Genomic DNA, 25682 nt, shown 5'->3' with positions numbered 1-25682 from the left:
AAAATAAGATTCTGTTCTGCTTAGTACCTGTTAAAAGCAGTGTAATACATATGTCTAAGGACATGTATTTACCCTTTGAGCTATGAATGCTTCCAGTCGTAAATACTTCCAGTGTTACACATAATTAATTGTCTGTTCTTGTTAATTATATTTAATTTTTTTTTTGTTTGTTTTCTTGATTGGGTTTCAGAGCTAAACTATCCAGACCCAGTAAAGCTTGATACAGGCCTCCAGCTAGGCTCTGTATAGCTAATTACAGCTCTCTGTTCCTTCTTCCATGCCATGTTTAACTTTTTGCTTAGGACAAGTCCACCTTTGGTTTGCATCATTATCTTCTGTCTCTTCATTAGTTGGATCAATTGTGATGAAAATGATCTAACTTTGCTTTAGATGAGTATGTGAGAGAGCGTAGAGATGAGCTGTGGCCCATACAGGTATTTCATAGAATCACAGAATCATAGAATCACCAAGGTTGGAAAAGACCTACAAGATCATCCAGTCCAACTGTTCACCTATTACTAATGGCTCCCACTAAACTGTGGCCCTTAACACAACATCTAGTCTTTCCTTGAACACCCCCAGGGTCGGTGACTCCAGATTGTAAGTATCTTCGAACTGAATTTTAAGTCAGGAAACGGCTATCCTTACAAACTTTACTCTTACTTCACCTAAATACACTTCCCCATAATCTACAAAAAATATATGCTGTGTAAACAAGACAGTGAAACTGAAAACCAAAGCAAGACAACAGTACATTAGAATGTGGTATTTAAATCATGATTTTTCCAGTCCTTAGACTGGAAAGTTTAAGGTAAGAATAATTTAAGATGTATATTTTAATTCATAATATTTTTTCACTGCAATACACTAGAACCTGGTGTTAGATATAATCTGTTTTATGGAAAGATTAATGTGTTAATAGCACTGAGTGTATCCTCTAGATAGAGTAAATGAATCTGCTTAGCAGTTAAAATGTTATCTATATTTTCATGTCAGTGCTCTTTGCAGCTAAGCTACAAAATTGTAGGGTGTTTAACAAAACTTAAACACTTAAGTGCATAATTTTCATTTTCCAGCTCTTTTGCTGACCTTTATGAAATCTGGTTTTTGGTTGCTTGTTTTGGAGAATGGCTGGATATTGCAGTAGACCAATTAATGAAAGCACCTGTAGCCCCTGATGCTTTGCTGTGGTTGTTGTCATTTTACTACTGCCCTCAGAATGAAAGTCAACAAAGGACTCAAACAATGGTGGGTAATGTAAGAATAATCAGCAATTATCAGTTGGTAGTCTGCTAATATCTCATTGCTATAAAATAAATAGTATACAACAGAAAAATGAAAGCTCTACAGTGAAGAAGGTACTGGTTTTGCAAGGTCTCCTGGGATCTGTGTTGCAGTGGAGAAGTGGAAAGCTAATTTCTGTGAATTTTCTTGGTGACATTTAGAAAACTTATTCCATTTTTTAAAGACATATAGATTAGCACCTTTTTGTCTTTCTTTTAAAATAATGTAAATTCTTTTAATTAGAAATAAAACTGCTCTGGGAGTGACAGAATTCTGCATTCTTGTACAATGGCTTCTTCTGAGAAGGAAACAAAAGAAAATTCACAGCAGCAGCTGAAGATAATCATCACCAAATCCCTGCATCCCAACCTCATCCACCTACTCTGATTTATCTTACATATGTGTCAAAAATCAGTGAAGAGATACATGCTACATATATGCATAAATATATTACATTCCCATGTTAAATCTCTAACAGAATGAAGCAGTGTCAGAACTTCAGTCCTTGTACTGCATAGACTGGTGTGTGTCTCTGTGTGTCTGTAAATGCATGAAGTCTTGAACTGAGACCTGTTAGCAAGTCTGAAATAGCCTGAGCGATCTGATCTACAAAGCCAAGTTTCAGAATCTGGCTGTAGTATTTAGTCTTTCTTAGTTCAAAAACAGATTTGATTTAAAAATGCAGTTTAATACATCACACTCGTATAACATTATGCTTTCATTTTACATCTAACTATCCAGCATATTTTGTAATATTTTGTTTCCTTCTCTCCCCCTACTGTCCATGCAAGTTCACATATTAATCACTTTTTAATTTTTTTCTCTTTAATTTCTTATACTCCAGGAGCAGATGTGGAATATTAGTTAACTTAGGTTAGAGGTACGTGGAGTAAAGAAACAAGAGTTTTAGAATGTACTTTTGGGACAGTACTCAGTATCCAAGCATTAAATGTAGCTGAGTAAAGCCACAGACCTTGTATGTGCTGATATCTATATACATGCAGCATTTTTCAGCTCCAGCACCTCAGAATGTAATCACATTGTCCCAAAAACCTTCTTCCTGTGTGTCCCTTACACTATCAGGTTGTTGTTTTCAATCACTATATGACAAACTTCAATGAGGAAATAGCTTTTCAACTGAGATCCCATGCAGTTACTCATATTTCAGTTCAGTGTGATCGTTTCTTGGGTTACTTACAGTGAAAAAAATAATATTTTTCACAGGCTAGGCTACTTGACACGTATTCCTACAGCTAATGCTAAGCTTATGCCTTAAGTTAGGTGTTTGCTTTTTTATTATTGCCTTTTCAGACTATTTTATTTTAATGGAGAAGGGATGAAAAAAAATGAGGTCAGGTAACTGCCTGAAACAAGTTGTTTTTCTGAACATGGTTGAGAAATAGCTGTCCTTTTGAGTTTGTAGTGTTATATATTTTCCCTGGTCCCCGCGCTTACATGTTTGTAGGTTAAGTTTTTTATCTATTTATTTACTTATCATTTGTTTAGTTCAGATAGTGTGAACAAAATTAATGTTAAATTAGTTCTTTTTATGTTGCGTAGGAGACAAACTCTTCTGTTTTTTATACCCAGTAAAAATAAGTTTTTATTGGCTAACTCAAAGGGTAAAAACATAATTTGCAAACAACACAGGAAGATGGAAAAAATGGCATTCTTACCGGAATGTTTTATCAGTTGTGGTCAGATTGCATTGGGATTTAATTGATTTTAGCAGCAATGCTGAAATGAGTCCTTGAGGATCCTCTGTTCTTTTTCCCACAATGCAAAAATCTGACTGTGTTCTACTCAGGGACTTTCTCTGTTTCCTTTTATTATTAAAAAAGGTCAGATCCTGGCTTTGTGCCCTCCTTGCTTAGTTTCAAAGACTAAGGAAAGTTAACAGATCCATTCTGCCCACATTTGTGTGTATGAATCAGTATGAAAGAAATGTGTGTACTGCCCTTCCTTCCCTCTTCACCTTTCTGCCTAAAGGCAGACTTTTTTAATGTTTGAGTATTTCTGCCAAATACTCCCTTTTCTATTAGTGAATAAATCTGTAGGAAAAATACATAGGTGACCTTTACTCTTTCCTGATCTTGCATGCTTTGAAATTGTTCCTTACAGGTAGAATCTCAAGCAGTCTACAGTCATCTAATGATGCTTTACAACCATCCTGTCCTTTCATTTGGAGATCTGCAGGCTCCTGTAAACAATGTAGCAGATACAGAACAATGTCATACCCAGTGTCTTATAACACATCTTCTTACCAACTTTTTATTCTTTTCTTCTGGAGGACATATGATTGCCCAGGAATTCATTTCCTATGTAAGTGCTGATTGTTTTCTTTCCCCCCCCATGCCCCTCTCCCAAGTTTAAGTAAAATATACCTGTCTTACAAACTCAGATTTAATATTCTACATCTTACAAAGGAGAACTGAAGAAGATTTGACTACAAAAACAATAGCTAGCATGATATATAATCTGCATAGATCACTCTGAAAGACATGTCTATTTAATTCCATGGAAACTTCAACAGAACACAATAACACTATTTAATTAAGCAAATTCTTACCTACAAAGCACTATTTTCAGTATAGTCACCAATTACCTATGCATTTTCTCTGGGACTGAACAAGTCTGCAAGCTGTGCTCATAAAAATCTGCACTAACAGATGTGACCCACTGTTTCACTGCTGCTATGATGGCATCGTTGCTAGGAAAATGTTGCCTACACAGTCTGTCTTTCATTGGCCTGAACAGATGGAAATCAGAAAGCCCCAGATCTGGTCTGTGTGGTAGGTGTGACAGTCCAGCCAAGATTGGCACTGTGCTCTGTGGTCTTCAAACTGGTATGGGGCCTGGCCATATCGTGTTAACAAGAGGAAGGTTGTCTTCTTTTCCAGTCTAATTCTGGAAGTTTGAGCCTTTAGCCTGGTAAGCAGTCAGAATGATGGTTTGTTGGGGTTCCAGGAAATCCAGGAGGATCAGCCCTTTCCTGTCCCAAAAGACAGTGCATATTGCTGAGGTAAAGTGCCTCTTCAGCTTTTCCTTCAGTGAAGAATTGACATCACCAGCCATGATGAGATTCAGGAAACTGTTACCTTTAGCATTGTATTGATTTATGCAGTGTTCTTTCTGTCCATGTGCAAGCATTCAGGGACTAACTTGGTACAAACTTTGCTGTAGCTCAGCATTTTTATCATAATTTCCAATGCAGTGAAACTGATAATTAGTTCTGTATACAGTTTCCTGCAAAGCCGACCAATGATGAGCTGATTGAGGTGCTCTTCATTTCATGGCATGATAGCTATGCATGACTGTACAAAATGTGGTTTGTCTTTCATGTCACTGCTGAGATACACCACCCACTGCATCACTGTGCTACATTCACTGTTTGGATGTTTATTCAGCATCAGTGAATGTCAGGGTGTTGATTGTTTTCTGTGCAGAGGAATTTGGAGACAGACTTTTGCTTCATACATACTTCCATGTCAGTCTTCCCTCAGCTACCAACTGTTGCACAGCACCAAAATGTAATTGAATATTGGTTGGAAGGTCCAACCTCTATTGCTATACCATCAACATCCTCCTCTGCCACTGTGGGCCAACATTAAAGAGGAGGCATTACTTTCAGAGCAGCTTTTTATTTCAGCTACAATCAAACTGTTTTCCTTCTTGAAGCATCTCAGCAAAATCTCACTGGAAAACATATTCTGTTCTAACAGTAAAGTTGCAGAAATTCTCCGTGCAGAATCCTGAACCTAATGGATGTCTATACTTATGCTCTCTGATAATTTTATGTATTTCTTATATTAAGGCACCCCAAACCACACACAGTACCAAATTGTGCTGCATGGCAGTGACTTTGGTTAACTTAGTAAAATTTGAGATTAACCCAGCAAATCTGAAAAAATTATGCCTTTGGGTCTGTCTGTGGTGTTTTGTCATTGTCTAGCAGAGGGATATATTTTTATTCTTTGAAACATTGAATTGAAATGTCTCCCTAAACCCATCAAGAACTTAACATGCTTTGCTTTCCAAGGAGACAACTCCTAAATGGTTGTATTGTCTGTCTATTTATTTCTGTTTAAAACCTTTCTGATATATTGTTCTATTTCACTTTAGTTTTAGAGAACCTTAGATGTCTCATAAATGCTGAATTAATTCAAGATGTGTCAAAACAGTATGCTTGAACATAATGAAACTTACTTATGAGATCAGTTTTTATTTTCAGAAGATCTCATGTGTTCAGTTATAAGGGATAGATCTGTGGTTATGTTGCTGAAATTAATAGAGAATAAATTACACTTAATAAATTAATTGCATTATTTCCCATTTCTCTGTTTTCCTTCAGATTACTGAGACAACTGACATGAGAAAGGAAGTTTGTAGCCTTCTTGTCCGTACTGCATACAGAATTAAACATAATGGAGGAGAAAACCAAAGGACTGTGAAGCTGTTGAATGAACTTCTCCAAAAACTAGCAGTGGAAGTTTAGGTTTTCAGTGTTTTCTCTATCCAGTCACTGAGTTAAATCTTTATTTGGGTTTCAGCCTTTCATGAAAGTCTTGCATTGCAGGTTAGCAGGGGTAAAGAAAAATCTCCTTCTTGAGGATATCCCATAACTTTGTCTTTCCCCATGCTGTTTAGAAATGTAAACTGTGAGGACAAAACAGTATTAAAGATAGCTGAAAACTTTGTTCTGAGCTCCTCCTTTAACAAGAGACCTATATCATTTAAAGCAGTTTACTCATCTCCTTGTTTATCTGGCTGCGGATCCATTTTTCTCCCAGATTACTCATGGCTTTATGAGCAATTTTATCCAATTGTTTGGTTGGTAAGTTGTTTCTAAAATGTTTTGTTCTATAATTCTGCTTTTATGTGGCTAACGATGATCTCAAGCGAGAGTTAATGATTCATGGTGAATGCACTCCATGTTCTCAGGAAATCAACAGTGTTTCCTGAACTTGTTAATTCTTTTTGAAAACATGTCCAAAATAAAGCTCCCTTCATGTTTTTTAAATGATTATTTAACACTGCTGCAGCTTTCACAGGACAGTGTTCTCTGCAATGTACAATGCCGATAGCAGGTCTCCATCAGCAGGTATGGCACAGAAATTTCTGTCAGCCTATTTTCCATGAGATTATTGCTCAGGAAATCCTTTTTTTTTTTTTTCATGCAGACAGAATAGGGCAAGTTATGAGGAAACTCCTATTTGAGGCCCAAATTTCCTAAAGAGAGAGGATTGTTTTAGATATATGGTTTCTTTGCTTACTTCTTTCTTTCTTTGTCTATGAGAAGAGCATGGACCAGGAGTAATGCATTCTTGTTTTATCCAAGAAGTTTTGTCCACTTGTTTCTAGCTTAGTTAAATAAATTAAGCATGAAGAACAGTAACAGTAGAGCATCTTAACTGACTTCACAGAATCAGACAATTGGAAGAGTTGGAAGTGTCATGTGTTACCTACCTAGCTTTTATATCAACAGTTACTCTGTGTTAAAAGAAACCACTTGAAATCCTTATGGGTCCTTTCAAATTCAAAATATTCTGTGATTCTGTGAAATAGTATTCTTACATAGAATCAAAAGTGTGTATCTTAAATTAGTACAGTTTTATGGGTGTAACATTTGTTTTTGAGCAAGGGAGAAGAAAAACAGTGTTCTTAGTTTTCTTTGGCTACAAGAAGTGGAAGGATATTTGCTGTTGACTGTTGACTGGTTACTTACAATTTTGTTCCTAGTGAGTCACATTAGACTGAAGTACAGAAGTTATGTGCCCTCTTGGCAAATTTATTAATGTATTTGTGTTGTTTGATTCTAGCCTATGAAGAAATAGTAAAAACTTAATTTGTCTGTGAAGAACACTGCTTTTTGTCTTTTTGGATTAAAAATAGTTCTGAATTTAAAAAAAAAAAAAAAAAGAGAGAGAGAGAGAGAGTTTTCTTGCATATTTTTAGTTGGTACACATATCCACAAAATCAGAATCAAGCAACCTAATTTTCAATTCTGTGATTATTATAACTGAAGGGCAGGTAGAGTCTGGTGGAAGAATAACTTCCCCTTGGCTAAGGAGGAGCTTGTGAAAGACTGTTTAGGCAAAATTAATGCCCACAGATCTGTGGGCCCCAATGGGTTTCACCCACAAGTGCTGATAGAGCTGGCAGAAGTGATGCTAAACTGTTCTCTGTCATATTTGCAAATACAGGCTAGCCAGCCTCACCTCTGTCCTGGAAAGGTCATGGATCAACTTGTTCTGGATGCCATCTCCAAACAGTTGGAACAAAAGAATGTTATCAGCAGTAGACAACACATATTCACCAAGGGGGAATTTATGCTCAACTACTTCAGTAGCTTTCTATGATATCATCATAGTTTCGGTAAATGAGGGGAGATTAGTACCTTGCCTCAACGAGGCTTTTGACGCTATTTCCTGCAACAGCCTTTTAAAGATGAGTAGGAAATGTGGGATAGATGAGTGGGACAATGAAGTGGATTGAGAACTGGTTGACTCATAGAATTCAGAGTCATGACTGATGGTATAGAGCCTGGTTGGAGGCCTGTAACTAGTTGTGTTCCCCAGGGGCCAGTGCTGGGTCCAGTCATCTTCAGCATCTTCATCAGCTACCTGGATGAAGGGATAAAGTTCACCTTCAGCAAGGTTGCTGATGTTTCAAAGCTGGGAGAAGTGGCTGACAGAGCAAACGGCAGTGCTGCCATTCACAAAGACCTGAAAAGATAGAGTTGGGCAGAGAGCAACTTGAGCAAGTGTAGAGCATTGCATGTGGGGAGGAATAACTGCATTCATGATTACAGGCTAGTTAGGGGCTGACATCTTGGAGAAGAGCTTTGCAGAGAAAGATCTGGATGTACTGGTGGACAACATGTTGACTGTGAGCCAGCAATTGATCTTGTGGTGAAGGCAGCCAGTGATATCCTAAGCTGCATTAAAAAGAGCAAGGCTAGCAGGTCAAGAAGTGATCCTCCCCCTCTACTTTTTCCACATCTGGAGTACTGGATGGAGTTCTGGGCTACCTCATCCACAAAAGACTTCTGGAGAGTTTCCAGCAGAAGGCCACAAAGATGATGAGAGGCCTGGAGGATCTGCCTTATGAGGAAAGGCTGGGAGACCTGGGGCTGTTATACCTGGAGAATGAAAGAGAGGGCTGGCCTCATCAGTGCTTATAAATATGCCTATAAAAACCCAAAGAGCAGGAGTCAAGAGTCCAGGCTCTTTTCAGTGGTGTGCATCAATAGAACAAGGGGCAGCAAGCAGAAACTGGAACACAGTATGTGTGAAGCAAACATGAGGAGGTACTACTTCGCTGCAGGAGTGACAGAGCACTGGAACAGGTTGCCCAGGGAGGTGGTGGAGAATCCTTCTCTGGAAGTATTGAAGACCCACCTGGACACTTTCCTGTGCAAACTGTTTTGGGGAACCTGCTTGAGCACGGGGTTAAACTAGATGATCTCCAGAGGTCCCTTCCATCCACTATGACTTTGTGATTCTTTGTATTAAACTGAATGGTTTGCTGAACTGAGTTTTTGGTGTAAACACCTACAGAGTGTTCTCTGTAGGATGAAAAATACCCTAAAATTTGCCTCCAAAGGAAGAATCCCATTATTTGATGTGAGATTCCTTAAATTCTCTCTATGTTAAAACTATAGGTAATTTTACCTACTTAAAAGAATTAGCAGAGTTATTAATTAAAGAATTAAGAATTAAGAGTTGCAGTGTATGACTCCTGCAGATTTGTTAATTCAATGCTATGGGTATTAACTTGCTGGAGATTATTTTTTTTTTAAAAAAAAACCACTAACAAGATGCATGGAAACTTTTGTAACTTTCTTAAACAAAACCAATATCCTACTAAATAGTGAGAGATCTATTCAAATAGGTAGGAATAGTAATAGCAGAACAGACAAAATGAGCTGAAAAAAGGTATGTTCTTGTTCTCCTGTGTTTATCTTATTAAGAATTACTGAATAATTTAAATATTATAAAAAGGATTTGCTGGCTTGCAGAGACTTTAAAGAAAAGTAACCAATTGATGCTATCTGTAACTTTAAAAAGGAACATGTGTACTGGCATTCTTTGCTTAATTTAGCATAGTTATAAATCATTAGTGTTTCTTTTTCTTTGCTCTTTCACAGTGCTTGAATTATGTTCTAACGTTGATATAAACCATGATTTCGTGGGATGTCAAAGCTGCTTTTGTTAGTGTGCCAGTGGTAGGCAACAGAGTGCTTTTGGTAGATCTGAGTAATGGAAGATTTCTCCGATGGTGGCTCCTTCATCATCTGCCTAGTGTGTATCATCATCTCTGCAGTCTCTGCTTTCTGAAAAAGTCCTTTGGAGCCCTGAGGGCTGTACTTATGTGCAGAACCAGACAGAAAGTCCTGAAGCTGGGGCTACGAGTAGCTTGTTCCCTTCCCTCCACTCTTCATGTCACCACACACTCTCGTTCTGGATATTATGCTGCATAGAGAACTTTAAAAATGTTACGTTTCAAGGAGTTGCTTTGACTAGGAATACATCTAGTAAATTTAGCATATTTGTTGATGATATTTCATTCCAACCCAAGACTGCCACATTACAACCCTTTGTGTTCTGCATGCTGTCCTCCCAGGGAAAAGGGTGGTTGGCACCTGTGGGTTTTCTTCAAAAAAAAGACAGTGCTGTGGCTTCTCTTCAGTTAGGATCTTGGTGTAGTGTACAAAGCAGAATGTGCTTTCTGCACGGCATGCTTGGAACAGGTGTTACTGCAGTTTAGCTCTGGGATTTGTGATCTACTTTCCATAATGGTATTGTAAATGTGCAGAGAGGTGTCTGAGAGAGTCAGATGAAGATCCAAGTGAAGGAATATTAGTTATGGTAGGTTATAGTTCATGCCGTGTGACTGCATGTTTGGCTTGGTTTTGGTTTGTTTTTTTAAGTGTTGTACAAGTTACTGATGAAAGGTCCAGCAGAAATAACAAGTAACAACTAAAGAAAACACTGAAAATACTGAAAGAGTTCGATCTGTGTATTTCATGGACTATTAAATAACAGAATAAAATGCTGATGTTGTGTGTGAGAGAAAAATGTTGCACTAAATAAAATGCAGTTTTTTATTGAGATGTAAAAAAGTGTACAAGAAGGTGAGAATTTTTGAACCACAGTTGTGGCTGCCATACCTGAGTCTGAAAAGTCAAATCCCATGGTGCAGAGTGCCGCACCTGACACCAAGCATGTTTTTAGTCCATGTCTTCAGAATTTTCCACATAGTCTTCAATGTCTGTGTTAGGCTATCATCATGTTTTGCTGGATTACACAAGTTACACCACTGCAGCCAAGCAAGCTGGTACCAGAGGCCTCCCTCTAGCACCTAATTTATTGCAGCATTCCCATATTTAAGTCCACCTATCTCTCTGGTATTTTCTTCTTCTTCACGATAGATGTTTTCCTTCAGATACTGGTCTGGATATTAACATACACAATAATGGCAGTCAGTTCTGCTGCTGCTGCCTTCGCAGGGAGCAGCTTATTGTGTTGTTGTGTGGTTTGTTCACAGTAAGTGCCAGCAAGCAGCTTCCCTCGTGCTGGCCACCTTCCTCTAACCTGCTGTCTGCCTGCTGGAGGGAATAAATCTCACCAGTCTCTTACAATGGCTGAAGTGTACTTGTGGTGACTGAGTACTTCTGATGGCCAGGACCCAGTAGGAGTAAGGACCGAATTGCTGTAGGACACTGGGAAAAAATATGAGATTTTTTTTTCTCAAATGAACTGCAGAACAGTTCTAGTGATGTCGGTAGGCACAGATTGTTGCTTAATTTGTATTTTGTGTTCTTGCATGTGTGTGAAAGAAGAAGTGGAGAAGGAAGAAAAAATGAGCACATTGAAACTCTTGCAGAAATTTAGCAGTGATTTTTCATATTCAATTTAATAGTAGCACTTCTGTAGAATTAGGAAATGACAATTCCATCCATGACAGTTAACCCAAACATCAGAAAACACTGGAAAAGTTCAAATTATGCCATATCTTTAATAGTTCCATGTACTAACCCAATTCTCTGTGTCTTGACAAACCTTGCTATTCTACAAGCATGCTCCATAACTCTTCTGGGTTATGCTAGACTCATTTCAGAAGGCAGCAGCCCCTTGGAAACAATGTCCCTCTCTGTTATTTTGAATAAAACTACCTGTCAGGCCCATGGACTTTTGCCAATGCATATTTCCAGCTTGAGCACATTTTGACATGTTCTTGACCATAATGAACAGTTCCACTTAGTACCATGTAGTAAAGTATGTTTTGAGTTACAACGTCCTTGAGATTTCCCACGTGTGTGCCCAACCAACATATGCATACAGCTCCTTCCTTCCCTCCTTCTTGCTGTTTTCTTTCTTTGATGCATTCTCTGTGTTGTATGCTTCTTTATTTATTTATTTATTTATTTAGCTTCAAACTAAGTTGTAATGGCAGCTGGAAACACAGATATCTGTCCAGTACTGTCTTTCTTGGTAGAGAACACTGATGAATATTTAACTTTTCCTAGAAATGTGATGAGTGTACTGCATTTCTACATCAGCTTGAGCTGTTTGTGAATAAAGAAGAAAAAGCCATTCTCAAATTGCTTGGAAGTGGAAAGCTGCCCTCAAATCTGGTGTGGATTAAATTCTTAAGCTGGAAATTACTGTTATCTGAGAAGATGGAATCATTATCATATTTCCTAGAGACATGACAAAAAATACAAATGTTTTCTTTGTAGACCAATGAGTTTGTTCTTGAAACAGTCTAAAGAAAGCAATTATCTTTCAGCTTTCCTTTCTTGTAGGTTTGCTTCTTTGCTAAAACAAGTAAGCAGAGCACTGAGCAGTGTGCCCCATACTGTACCCCAAGGGCCATGATGAGCATCTTTCCTGCTCTGCCCTGTCTAACCCAGGCCATGGGAGCATGCTGAGCAAATACCCAGCCCAAATCTTGTGATAAAGCTACACCATCCCCTTTGGAAAGACATTTGTGCAGCGATTTAAAGGTTTCAGATGATAGCTCTTGATTATTTTTCATCATAGCTTTTCTAATCCCAATTTTTTTTATTTTTACTTTACATGTGGTATTGGCAGAGAATGAGCTTTCAGACTCAGTGACTCTGCACACAGACATTTCCCTTTTATTCTCTCCACCCTCATTTCCATTTCTGTCTGGGATCCAAGGCAGATGTGGGCATGGCCCATGACAGGTTGCGGGGAAAACATGAGTCAAGCGACCACAGCCAACAGCTTCTTCCTGGGCTGAGCTGGAATAGCATGAGTCAGGCAGTGCACCTTCCAGAGGAGGGAAGAGACATGTCTCAGACACTTCCATGCCCCCATGTGATACCAGCTGTCCCCCCAGGCACTGTCCTCACATGGACTTCTGTATGTTTATTACTGTTTAATTCATGCCTATAACCATAGTTTGTCAGATTATTTTTAGTGAAGTACAACCTGTCTTCCAGCGGGTTGGTGGGCAGCAGCAGATTGGGTATAGCATTCTCTGCCACCTCTTAGTGGAAGGGTGGTATAAATAACAGATCCAACACTTCAAAGAGTGATTTGTTTTTAAGTTGGACTATCTCAGATTTAGGCAGAAATCAAGGAATAAAGCTGTAGGTCCTGCATATAAGATAACACCTAAGCCTAATATCTAAGAGGGCAGTTTGGTGTTATGATGTCTGTTTTGCACTTGAATGGAATGCCATTTAAACATTATAGGATCACAGTATCAACAACAACATACGTATCTGCTGAAACTTTGCCTCTCATAGGGGACATAAAATCTCATGGATACTGGAAATTGCAGTGCCATGCTGGTGGTGATTTTGAACTTGTTTAAAAAAACATCGTTGATATATCATGCTTTTAGATACTGAGATTCAGTGTCCCAGAATCAATTTTGTAGCAAATTAAAGAGTAACATTTTGTGTTCTGCGTGTGAGTTTATGTCAAACGGCAGTTCTATTGCAGAAACACATTATTACATTAAGGGAGTGCTTTGCTCAGGGGAAAATACCATTAAGTCACAGATGTTAAGATCTGAATGCTTCCAAATAATTCAGACTTTAAAACCATATGCATGGAAATAGGCCCATGGGAGCAAGGACACTGAACAGAATGCCAGGCCACAGCACCAGGCAGCAGAGAGCCACAGCAGGAGGCCTGGACTGCCCTGCAGTAGGTAAGGGTCCCCAGCCTCAAGCAGTGTGGCATCTCTGGGTGCTTCCTAATACTCCTCAACGTCCTTGTGGAAAGAGTTGTCTTGAAAAGCCTCTACAGAAAACAACAAGGATTCACAGAATCATGGAATAATCAAAGCCTACGTCTGAGAGCATTGTAAAATGCTCCTTGAACTCTGGCAGCCTAGGGCCATACCCACTCCCCTCTGATGAAGAACCTACTACTGATACCCAGAGTGGACTGTGATGACAGGGTGCATTAGGGGTGCCAAACTACAGTGATAGTGAGCACTGCACCGTGGGGGAAAGAAGACATGGGGACATGGGTAGCAGAGAAAGAAGCAGGAAAGTTGAACGGAGAACAGATTCTTCTGAAGTGAAGCCCAATGTGAAGGAGGGAAGAGGTATCTTCTACAGAACAACTGATTATCTACCAGAAAAAAGAAGGAACAAATAGCTGCTCAGTAATACTACTAGTTTATACCAAGATGCCTTGGTTTCCTCCCACTTATTTAAACTTTTAAACACAATTGCTAAAATCTTCTGTAATAGAACTGACTTAATGCTCAATAGCAAGACCTCCATCAGCTGTGAAAACATAAATTTGCTGGCTGCAGTGATCTGCATTACATATTATCATGGATGGCATAGCTCTACAGAATATTTTTTTTGTAGTACCCTTTTTCATACATCCCAACATCCTGTTATTCTTTGTCTTAACTGAGTAGTGGTTTCCAGCCTCCTGAAGCCCTTTATCCTTTTGTGTAGCAAAACCGTTTGCTGTCTCTTTGCAAATCATACATTGTCTTCAGCTGCACACATGTATTTGTGGACAGAAAAACTCTACTTTAAAATCTCTCCTATTAGCAAAGAGTGTTTCTGTCTGCCCATTGCCCAGCTGTAACTGTGGTGCCACCAGGGCTGAGCTGTCCCACCACAGCTCATCTGCCACCTGACATCATTGCTGGCAGATATCCACACTGGATCCTCATGCCCCAGGCTCAACATTCTCACTCAGGTGGCACTTCTGGTGAGAGCTGTCTCCAGGCCAAATCTGCTTCCTCCCATTATGTGAGAGGAATGTGCAAACTGGTACACTTAATTCCCCCTCAAAGGAGAAAGCACAGAGCTACAGCAGCTGCAAGCACATCCCAGCAAAGCTGAAGACAAAACAAAGCAGAGGAACTGCTGTCAGCAAATTGGTATGTTTTAAGTCGTGTTTGTAACAGAAAGCATATGATCAGGAATGTGCTTTGTCTGGGGGCACAAGCTACCTCAGTCTCATTATAGGCTGTGTTCCTCTCAGCGAGCCACTCTCAGAAAAACAGATGGTGCTCCTTGCCTAAACAGGCAGAGTTTTAGCTTCAGAGATTCATTTTTTACAGTTTAATGCTAGAATCAGTTAGATCCTAACCATCTGCTGCCCTGGTGCAATACATGGGACACAGTCCAGCTTTCTGCATGGGGACCTCTAGTGGAAACCAGGGCAAAGCCATCAGCTAAACTGGGAGTGGCAGGGGTGGGGGGGGGGGGGGGGGGAGTGCTTTATTTGATTCAGACTGGATTGGCTACGAAACAGAACAAGATGAAATGCAAGCAAATAGGGCAAGAAAACAACTTCATGACTGCCAGTGCTGTTTACAGCCACATACAGTAGTGTGCAATGAATGCCCTTAAAGATTCAGCATTCACCTCAAAAGAGATTAAACGAAGCCACATTTCTGCCACATTCCCCATGTGCCAAACTCTACTAACAAAAAGTGTTAAAAGAGCAAAATGGTAATGTCACTGGATTTTAGGATGCTTATATTCAGGCCTGGATAGATTTACAGCCTGGTAAGATATCACTTCAAGTGATGATTTTAATAAGTTACAATATACTTCTTCGGGGGTTTTTTTTGTTTGTTTGTTTTTGTTTTGTTTTTGTTTTTTTCCTTTTTCCTTACTTTCATTTACCACAAAATGAATCCATACCCACAACACTCTCCTCTATGGAAATTAATACAGGTACACCCAACACTGGGAGAATTCTGAGAAAAATAAACAGTTCAAAGGTTTCTGCATTTAGTTTTTTTTTCCTGCTAGGAAAAAACCAGACCCTATTAGAACTTACACAAATAAATGGTCTATTTCACTCCCACAGCTCCTCCCTCACTCTGTTCAGCGGTGCTTGGGTTAGCAACAAGGGACCACACAGCCCTAGCTGCGGGGTGAGAGCTGTTCCCTCGGCCATTTTTTAGGTTACATGTTGTTAGGCTTTTTATTTGCTGTTGCATTTTCACAATGAAGGACAAAGTTGTGCGAGGGCCACCAATGTTCAAAGGCATGCTACTGTTAATACTGCAACAGCTGTAGGAAGCTGTCCTTAGCAAGCAACTGAAAGAAAAAAAACAACTGAAAGCAACTGAAAGGAAAAAAAAAAAAAAAAAAGGCAAGAAAAGTAACTGTTTTTAAAGATATTTGGTGATACTTGTGAAGTATGTAACATCTCATGTGCCAGGCAGCTTTCACAGTACTGGCTAAGACCAAGACTTAACATTTAAGTTAGGTGTCCTGTTTAAGAGCCTCATTCAGCTTTGGCTTCTTTCCTTGATGCAGTAATGAAATAAAAAGTATGGTTTGGCTTTTTTGTTTGTTTGTTTGTTTGTTTTTTGCTGGCCTTTGCAGAAAAACCTTGTGAAACAAGGCATAACTCTTTCATAAGTAGTTGGGAGCCCGCAGTAAATACATTTATAAGTGTAACTGCATTACAAGTCATTGCAATATATCAGCATGTGCTTGGTAAATTTCCCAACTCCTTCTACATTTAGAAGTTGCTGACTGATCTGACTGATCTGTAATTCAGGTGACGACACTGTAGAGGAGAGGTCAGGAAGTAGGGCGAAGTGAAGAGGAATGGGATTTCTTGGGCTCATGTCACCACTGCAGTAGGCTTTTAAGAAACTGCACGTGCTGGACTTCTCCAGTGTAATTCTTCTTCTTAACATCTATTAACAACTTTCAACTTCTTCTGTCTTACAGTGGAATTGCAAATTTTTTATTCATTTATTTATTTATTTTCCCCCATAGATTTATAAATTGATTTTGAATGGCTGTTCAATGGAACAACTACACATATGTGAAAAACATATTTATTGTTACAAGTACTGGATTTAAAACAATAGTGTACAAAGTAAGCATGTTCACAAGCATCTGTTTATTAAAGTCTTATTTTTTGAAAGAAATAATTGCACTGCAATCAGTAGAGATGCCAATCCTATAAATGAAGAACTACACTTAATAGTTTGCTATGAAGGAAAAAAAAAAAAAAAAAAAAGAGTAGAAAACATTTCCAGAATTTGAGAGGTGGAAGTTCAGTTAACCTAACCAAGACAGGGGCAAACTTCTTCTTAAGTCCCATCCCATCAACAGATCAATGGCCGGTCACCTTCCAGAGACAATTCCATCTTCCAATTAATCTCCCCACTCTACCACCCAGCTAATTTTACGTTAACTTTCTGAAGTGGCTCAGAAGTTACAAACAAAATCTTAAAATACAGAATAAGCGTTTATCAAATTTCATCAGATCCTGTCAAACTGTTTGTATCGTAGGGACTGCCTAGAACCACAATAGATTTTGTGTATATGTGTACAGAGCTGGTTTGTGTCTGTGCATTTTTACCTGTTCTTGGTTACAGTGAGCCTCTGGAAAACAAACACTGAAAGGTAAATGTTTCTGTCAGCTGATTGTTTTAGCAGTCACTTAATCCTTCTTTTGATGTCTTGGGTCAAGGAAATCCTAGCACCACCGAGGTTTAGTAGGAGATAGATTAAAAGAATTTCTCTGTGATCTTTCCTGTAACGGAAAGAGCAATAAAAGTTATTACTCTGTCACAATAAAGCAGTATCTCTGTGTTCTTCTATTTCAAATGTTATATTTTTAGGTTACTAGTAGAGCGTAACTGAGGTTACAAAGTTAATAAAGCTGAAATTGTACTTTAATGCACTGTTTCCCATTATATCTTCTGTGAATGAAGTCTGAGCAATGGGAAATCTCTTTAGAGCTACCACAACGATGTTTGGAGAAGACATAGAAGAGCCAAAGAACAAGCAATTCCCCCCAGTTATTAGCAGGTTACTCTGGAAATAATGATGGAGCTGTTACCAGGGCAATGCTGTGCTGCTGTGCAATATTACACATATCCACATACCTCTTGTCACAAGCCAACAGTTCTCTAAATAGTACTGAGGTAGATTTTCCACCTTAAGAGTATGGTGTTTAACATCAGGACAGCATTATGTACACTATCTTGATTTTAGAGAGAAAACAGTAACAAAGGCTCTCATGTTTACATCTTTTACATCTTTATTTTTTTATTTTTTTTATTTTTTGCTCTCGGGCTCGACTCCTGTTCCTGCTGAACTGAGCCAGTATGTAAAATCAGAACTGATATCAGCTCAGTAGGCACCGGAGGACGGGTCCATCCATGCTTGGGTCAACAGCAGCAGCCGTAACTGGCGGCTCCAGTCGGAAACAACCATTTCCTGCAAACGATACACAGTGCTATGCTACAGCTGCACAGAAAACACAGGAGCATCCACTGAAGAAGAGCCTACAAAACAAAGCTTTATAGACAATTCCAGTTTAACATCACAAACACTGATTTCCTCTGAACTTTAGAAAAGCTCTGTAACCATGTTACTGTAGGAAATACCCTATTTTGCAGTCAGACAGAAGGAGTGCTGTTCATTTGTAGCTAAAAAAAAGTCTTTGGTCCTCTCCAGCTATCTTTGTCTCTCAGCCACTGTACACTGTATTTGGCACACAAGCTCTGATTGCAAAGCTGCCCGTCAAGCACTCCCCCCTTTGCAGGCTGACACTTTAGAAACATTCTCATCTCACCTTCTCTTCAGGTGCAGAACTTAGCCACTGTGAACAAAGAGGGAAACAATCACTGTTCACCAATCAGCTAAGCTCTGCACCTCACCAGAGAGGTCTCCGTCTCAGTACCACTAATTATCAGATGAGGTTCTTCCATGGTGCGTCTGCGCCTTTCCTCTTTGGACTTTTTTGTTTAATGGATGGAGAGGATGCTACAGTGTACATGTTATCAGATGTTATAGCCATTTTCAGAGTAGCAGCTGTGGTCATGGCTATGTGGTAATCCCTGGCAATGTGATTTTAATCTTAACTCACAAATCATCATGCCAGGAACCCAAACAACCACAACATTAAAAAAACAAACAAACAAAAAAAAAAACAACTGTGCAATCACATAGACAGATTACAGATTCCTAGTGGCACTTCATCTTTTATTTTATAGCTCACCATGCATTTCTAATCTGTCTAGAAAGTCAAACTGCAATTCTAGACTATTGTGCATAGATAATACATAATATTCCTGTGCTAGACAGATACTTACCTCCAGAAGTTGTAGAAATATTTATGTGATTACTTAAGGAAATATAGAAAGATGGTACCAAGTACTGTAGTACCAGAACAAACTGCATCTTCCTATTCCTGGCATCTACCAGATGATAAAATGTTGTATGTAACTCAAATTACCATGGGTCCCTGATAACAGGGAGACCATGTAAGCAAGTCCCTTAGCTCTATTTATTTAGAAGGCAATCTCCTCCCTATTACTGCTACCCCTTGCACTCTTCAGTCTCCACCACATTTCTCATAAAGGTTTTCTGGTAGACATACTGCTTGCCTATACAGAACATGTATAGACAGAGTTATACAGAGCAGTTTACAAACAAACTTGTCACAAAAATAAATGCCACAAATTCAAGTGGAACTTACATTCAAGGAATGCCACCATGTACAGGCTTGAATTGGAGGAAAATAAAAATTTAAAAAATCAAGATTCCTAGTAAGTACTAGTTAGAAAATAATGATCTTGCTAAATTAGAGGCCTTAATTTTGAAACAAAAAATCAACTGCCCCTTATGTGAACAGTCAAGGCTATCAGTCTGTCAGATGAGCTATATCATGAAGCAAAAATGTGAGGTATACTGGAAGAGATATTCACATTAATCTGTCTGGCTACATGTTTAACACACTTGTACAAACACTGCAAAACAATCCAAGTAGAATGAGAGATGGTGAGTATCTTTGCAAATAACAATTTATAATCTCCTTGTACTGCAATATTTTGTGAATATTTCTTGCAGTTCTGCTTCCTCTTTACCAAATCTTATCCAGTAATTTCAGAAATAAGTTAGATTACGTATGACATTAACCAGCATCTTTATGTTAAGGGTACACTTATAACCAGTCTCCAAACACCTGGCTATATTTTACATGGTTGAATGAACAAACTGTTCTCACAAGACTCAGATTTGGTGTGAAGTGCACAACTTCGCTATTCCATTTTGGGCTCAGAGTCTTTTCAAAGACTGTGCTACCTGTACAATCAGCATCTGCTTTGTTAAACAAAAGTACTTCTCATACAGGTGCAATTTTTCATAGCATATACTGTAGACAGAGTTAAGAATTCAGAACAGAAAACAACTGTAGGTAGAACCTACAGTTCCTGGCTATCCTGACTTAAAACAGGCCCTCATACAGTCCAGCACAAAGTTTAAAGCAAAGCACCTCCATGCTCTCCATCAAGTGCCTACACATCTAACTCACACTCCAGCAGCTGGGCTTAAAAATAATAATAAAAAGAAGATATTTAAACAAGAATTACTTCTCAAGCTAAGCAGCCACAAGCTCTGTGGTATACCAAAGTTTACTCTGTTCAGTGAGCTCCGCATATTCTTCCTTTATGAGGCAAGATCAACATATTTAATTTAAAAAGAAAACTCACCTATTCAAAATAGCATCTCTGCCACCACTTTGGCTGAGGACATATCCATTTGTTCTTGTGCTACAGCAAAGCATCTGTATGCAAGTTCTTGCTGTTTTGCATCTTCATTCACCATTAATTCACCATAGAGATACACACCCATTGCCTGAAAGAAGAATGCAACATACAGTCATCCTGTTACGACTAGTTGGACGGTTTTCATTTTGTTAACCTTCAAATACTCATTTAATTCAAAAACACTATAGAAAAGGCCTTATACTCTATAGCATACCTTTCCACAGAATGCAGTTTTCTCTGGCTGTCTGTGCCCTAAGGTTGCCTATGCATTGTATTGAGTGTGTAAAAAAAATATTAATTTGATAAATGTCATGAGAAGAAACTGCTTTCTCACTCCACTTTTCTTGCTGCTTTTGAAGTTGAAATCTCTTTTATCCACTACCTGAAATATTTCCAAATGCCCCTTAAGAAAACAGTCTGTCCTTCCTTCAACAGGATACACATTTTCTTTCCAACTGGGACATTTCCATATATGCTAATAAAGAGCACATCAGCTAGAACACCCACTCCAGAATTCCCACCTGGCAATTCTGTAACTTGAAATCAACAGTGCGTGGCTAGGTCTCTGTTTCAGAGTTTCCTCTTTACATCTGAGATATGCTTGGACCTTCTGTAAGAATTATGTCTCTTAGTATTCATCCTGGACAAAACTAGGTAGCCAAGCATGTGAGAGTAAGATGTGAGCCCTTTTGATGTGAGCAGGTAGTAAAGCACTGGCCAATGTAATGAGAAATGCACTGGGCACTGCCTTTTTTTTTTTTTTTTTCTTTTTTTCTTTTTTCCCCTTCCTTCTTTCCTTCCTCCCTTCCTTCCTTTCTTCCTTTCTCTCTCTCTCTCTCTCTCTCCTGAAGATAGATGCTTTCAATCAAATTATGAAAATTCTGTAAGGGTTAAGCTGCACTTATCAAAACTGGATTACACATGTGCAAAAACATTAGCAGCTTAGCGCATCAACTTCTACAGTTTTACTTAATGCTTGGACAGTTGCAAGAGAGGAAAAGTAGGAGTAATATTGAAAAACACAGTTTGTAGTACTGTTTCTCGCAGTTTCTAAGACTGACTGGTGACATTAAAAATTAAGCTTCATCAAATGGTGAAATTTATAGTTTAACACTGACTGTAATAAAAGAGAGCAGCCTCAGTCAGACAAAAGACTGTCAGATGAAGTGACAGTGCCCTAACCACAATGTCCTGCATCCAGAGACCCAAACCCCAGATTTCCAGCATCTGCAGCTGCTGATCACACTGCCTTGGAGCTGGGTTTGGGTTGTTTTTTATGGTGAACATCAAAATGATGGAATTTTGTTCCAGATAGAAATTAGCTTCTCTACTCAGTATTATATTTTTCCCCTTAAATCTTCACATTAAAATGCAACAAATATACTGAGCTTTTGTAATCCTGGAGAGAATTAAATAGCCACACCTGCAATTATTCCCAGACCTAAAAAACAAAATATTTCCAAGTTTCTCATGATCAGTAAGGATACACAATCACTCTGATTCGAGTTGTAATGATTCCAGAACCTGGCTGAGCCATAAACAATTTCTACTGTTGGAATAAATTCAATGAAAGATATTGAAGATTACATGAAAAAAAAAATGTTGCAAAAATTCTTTCCCTGCACTGCAGAAAACATTTGTATTTGTTTATAACCATATCTGTCCTAAACATAAAGCAAATCAATATGTTTGTTTGTGTGAACTTTTTCCCCCCTTTCTGCTGGTGCATATCTGTATCCTTCCATATGACTAAAATACGCACAATAGCACAATATATATAACTCCTTGTTGTTGTAAATGATGTCATTATATCCTCTCGGGGAGGGACGGGGGGAGAGGGAGGGGATGCATTGTCTGTGTTTTATTCTTTGAATAGAAAACTTGCCAAGAAGTCTTGGACTGTTTTTGGCTGATATTTAAATAGGCATTATGCTCCAGAGCTGGAAGAATTAACACAAGAGACTGTAACAGAATTTAGAAAAAGTACAAAAACCTCATAGGCTGTAAATGTCTTTGCTCATTTTCAACATAAAAGGCAAAGGCATGAAAATCTTCATATACCTTCACATACCTTGCAACATTTTCTGTTGTAAATCTCTTTTAAATGTATCCATTATCCTACTCTAAAAATAAACATAAGTGAAACCAAAGAAACAAAGCAGAAGTACAGTTACAACCATAAGATCATAATAGCTCATGTTAATAGCCACATTAAATACATTTTGCATGGCCTCTTAAAACCTTCAAAATTGTCTCATTAACAGTGGAGATACCTTCATTCTCTAGAAGAATATAATAGTTCTATGCTTCTCCATCTGTACATTGTCGTGAAAACTTTAGTCACTGTTTTGCACTTAAGTCATACCTACTTGGATTTACATTCACAACTAGACATGCCTTTGCCACCCTGCAAATCCAGCCAATCCTGAGAAGCATTTTCCTAGCATCGGTGTTTCCTCTGGCTTGCAGTGTGAGAGAATACACACTTTTTACCAACTATCATCTGATCAGCATGCTTCAGTGGGGCTGATTACCACCTAGGTAGATTTCTTAAATCACAGAGCTTAAGGAAAGGGCATAACCTGAATACTTATTCAGCACTTAAACTGCAGCAAATAGATGCAATAAAACAAGCTTTTAGTTTCACACTACTGATTTCAAGAAAGTGTGAAAGGTGATTATTTTGAAAATGCTGATTAAATCAAACTGACCTGGTCTTCTCTGAGAAATTTCTCAACATCTCCATATCCAGGCACATATTTGTGTTTAACAACAAGTTCACACCACCGATGACGAACCTACGGGAAGAGGGAAAAAAAGAAGAAAACAAATTAAAAAAAAAAAAAAAAAAAAAAGCTAGACTGTTCTACCACACAGAGGAACACCAGTTATTAACATAATATAATGACAAGTATTAAAGTTTTCAAGCAAATCACAATTGAAATAAACTCATATTTAAGTAGCAGGAACATGTCTTTGAAAAGCACATACTTTTTGCTGTTCCTAAGTTTATGTTCTTTATCACCTCTGCAGTACAAGCACTACCTTGCATGGCTTTCTCAGCTGTATGCACTAACCAGTCTTTTACTCTATTACTGACTCAGCATTGAGCCTAAAGGAAAAAATCAAAACAAAACAAAACACACACACACACACACAAAACCACATAAAAAAACCACTCTTCTTCTCCTCTTGTTTCAGCTTTTGTTCTTATAGTCGGCATTTATAATTGGAGTAAAATACAAGCAGTCTTAGTCCTTTGTCCTACTGGACAAAAGTCAGAGGACCTCATGTCCAAATTTCAAAAACAGCTCAGAGACCTGGCTGGCACAGTGCAAAGTCAGTCCTCAAACATTGTTTTTCATGGATAGAACCACAATACCTGCATAGAGAGCAGAGCGACAGGTGTGGATATGGTCACATGCTTCTACTTCCTCACATAGTGCAGGTCTGCCATACATTTCTGCCACTGTCCAATTACTTGAATTCCCACCACTTTGCAAAAGTCTTTTTCTTAATCATTCCTTCCTCCACTGGGTACCCACTCCTGGCAGTAAAGCTCCTTTCAAAGTTTGAAAGGAAAACATTGATTTGTTGAGTGAAACTTGGGACAACACATACTTTTCTTTCTCTCTTCTCTATTTTTCTCAAGGTCATTACAAATCCTGGCAGAACCCCAGCCCTGCCATTCTGGAGAGTCGCCAGCTGGGGCAACATGTCTTATCCTCAGATTGCATGATTACCTCCTGCTTCCCAAAAAGCCTCAGTGCTGTCAATGGTGCTGCAAACTACAAGAGCACCAGCTGCTGATGACAGGCCCATGAAGCAGTCAGCAGTACAGATGGCCTGTGGCATGTTTTGGGGTGCAGCGTGGCAGCACTAAGGCTGCTCAGTGTGCAGGAGGGCATGGCCTTGCCAAGGAGGCATGGAGGGTGGCTGGGCCAGGTACGGACTACACAGCACATAGGCTGCTGTGTAACACAGCAAATGCAGTCTCTTCTTGGACCTGAGTACTACAAAGAACCATTTTTTTCATGTATATGCCCCATGTATATACCACACACGCGACAATTTTATTCATATAAGTGGAGGATGGAAAAAATAATTTTAGTTCCTGATGTCTCATCCTTTTCTCAGAGCAGGAGAAGTAAGTTGAGCCCCTCAGCTTTGCAGTGTAACATATGTGTCATGTGAGCAGGCCCAAACCAGTGTCAGAAGGAAATTCTGAAAGAAATTCTCATGGTAGGACTGAGTTAACCATACCACATCCTGTGTATGCTCATCTTGGCTCTTCTTTTCCTCTCAGAAGCCAGTATACAGTGGTGAAAATAAGAATTCATCAGCCTTCTCCAAATTTCCTCTCTGTGATTTCTCTATGCTCTCCTGCATGGTGCAGAGACTCAGACCATATGTCATTCTGGCTCGCTACACGGGACCAACTCAACCTGAGAAGCGATTCACAGCCACCCTTTCCACTACTGCTGGCAGCATGCACTGCCTTCAGCAGAACCACTGCAGCATTTGCAACCACTCCAATGCTCCTGATGCCTGGCAGCTGAAGGCACCATCCACCAAAGCTGGAAATGCTGTTTGCTTCCCTGGCCTGGGCTTCAGTCTCAGAACTGCTCTGCCCAGGAGGGGCCTGGTTGTACCTCTGATCCTGAATGCACCCTCCCGACTCATTCCTTCAGACCTCTTCTGAGGTTTGTAAGTCACCACATATCTCAGCTGTGTCTTTCTGAGCTACAGCTGAGTGTCAGTGACATGTCAACCCACTGACATGTTTCTACCGAAATAACTGCATCAAGATCTACGTACTGGTTAGCACCTAGGGTGAAACACCTAAAAGGGCTGCTACTGACAGACAGCACAGAGTGCTCAGGTTGGGTCCACCTCCCGCCAGATGTCTCATATTAACTCTTCACTTCAAGAAAAATACACGGTATCACACAATCATGTGCAACTCAAATACCACCTGTATTTTGACAGTGCAGTGCAAAATGTTTTGAAACCAAAATAATAATGTAGTAAACTCTACATAACATTTCAAACCAAAATGATAATGTAATAAAATCTACATAAAATTTCAAATGAAATAAATGCTTACATAAAATTCACTGATAATGTAGCTCTAAGAAAGTACTTTTGTTCTAACAGTCTGGGCCACAATCTTCTGGTAAATGGTGCTTAAAGCTGGTGGAGTAAACTCCTGTCAGACATCTAGTACAGGCCTCCACTTTCAAAAGAAAAGCTCCCAGTGACGTATTTGTAGAACTATATTTTTATATTAGAGTGATAATTTTTATCATCTGAGCCAGGTGATAACTTGCTTTGTCTAATCCGTATTACTC

General features: G+C 39.0%; 2 protein-coding genes across 14 annotated transcripts in view; one reads left to right on the top strand and one right to left on the bottom strand.

The window, feature by feature from the left end:
- The window catches only part of FANCC (FA complementation group C), an 86262-nt gene extending 69472 nt beyond the window's left edge, over positions 1-16790 (top strand). For 6 of the 8 annotated variants that reach the window (XM_015849278.2, XM_015849279.2, XM_015849274.2 and 3 more), the window contains 3 exons: positions 1077-1248; positions 3406-3606; positions 5636-16790. In XM_015849278.2, coding sequence (XP_015704764.1) covers positions 1077-1248; positions 3406-3606; positions 5636-5779 — 517 coding nt within the window. In that variant the 3' untranslated portion in view covers positions 5780-16790. The remainder of the gene's footprint in view (positions 1-1076; positions 1249-3405; positions 3607-5635) is intronic. The other 2 variants (XR_004305707.1, XM_015849280.2) reach the window with 2 other exon arrangements.
- Positions 16592-25682, bottom strand: part of AOPEP (aminopeptidase O (putative)) — a 175935-nt gene continuing 166844 nt past the window's right edge. For 3 of the 6 annotated variants that reach the window (XM_032441526.1, XM_015849266.2, XM_032441527.1), the window contains 3 exons: positions 23043-23129; positions 20275-20419; positions 16592-17309 (listed from right to left, as the gene is read on the bottom strand). In XM_032441526.1, the coding sequence (XP_032297417.1) occupies positions 20279-20419; positions 23043-23129 (228 nt within the window). In that variant the 3' untranslated portion in view covers positions 16592-17309; positions 20275-20278. Of the gene's footprint in view, positions 17999-20274; positions 20420-23042; positions 23130-25682 lie in introns of those variants that run through there. The other 3 variants (XM_032441528.1, XR_004305705.1, XR_004305706.1) reach the window with 3 other exon arrangements.

The sequence above is a fragment of the Coturnix japonica genome, chromosome Z (assembly GCF_001577835.2).
Source record: "Coturnix japonica isolate 7356 chromosome Z, Coturnix japonica 2.1, whole genome shotgun sequence".
Lineage (NCBI taxonomy): Eukaryota > Metazoa > Chordata > Aves > Galliformes > Phasianidae > Coturnix > Coturnix japonica.
The sequence above is the reverse complement of the archived record's forward strand: the minus strand, read 5'-3'. Positions and strand labels throughout refer to the sequence as shown.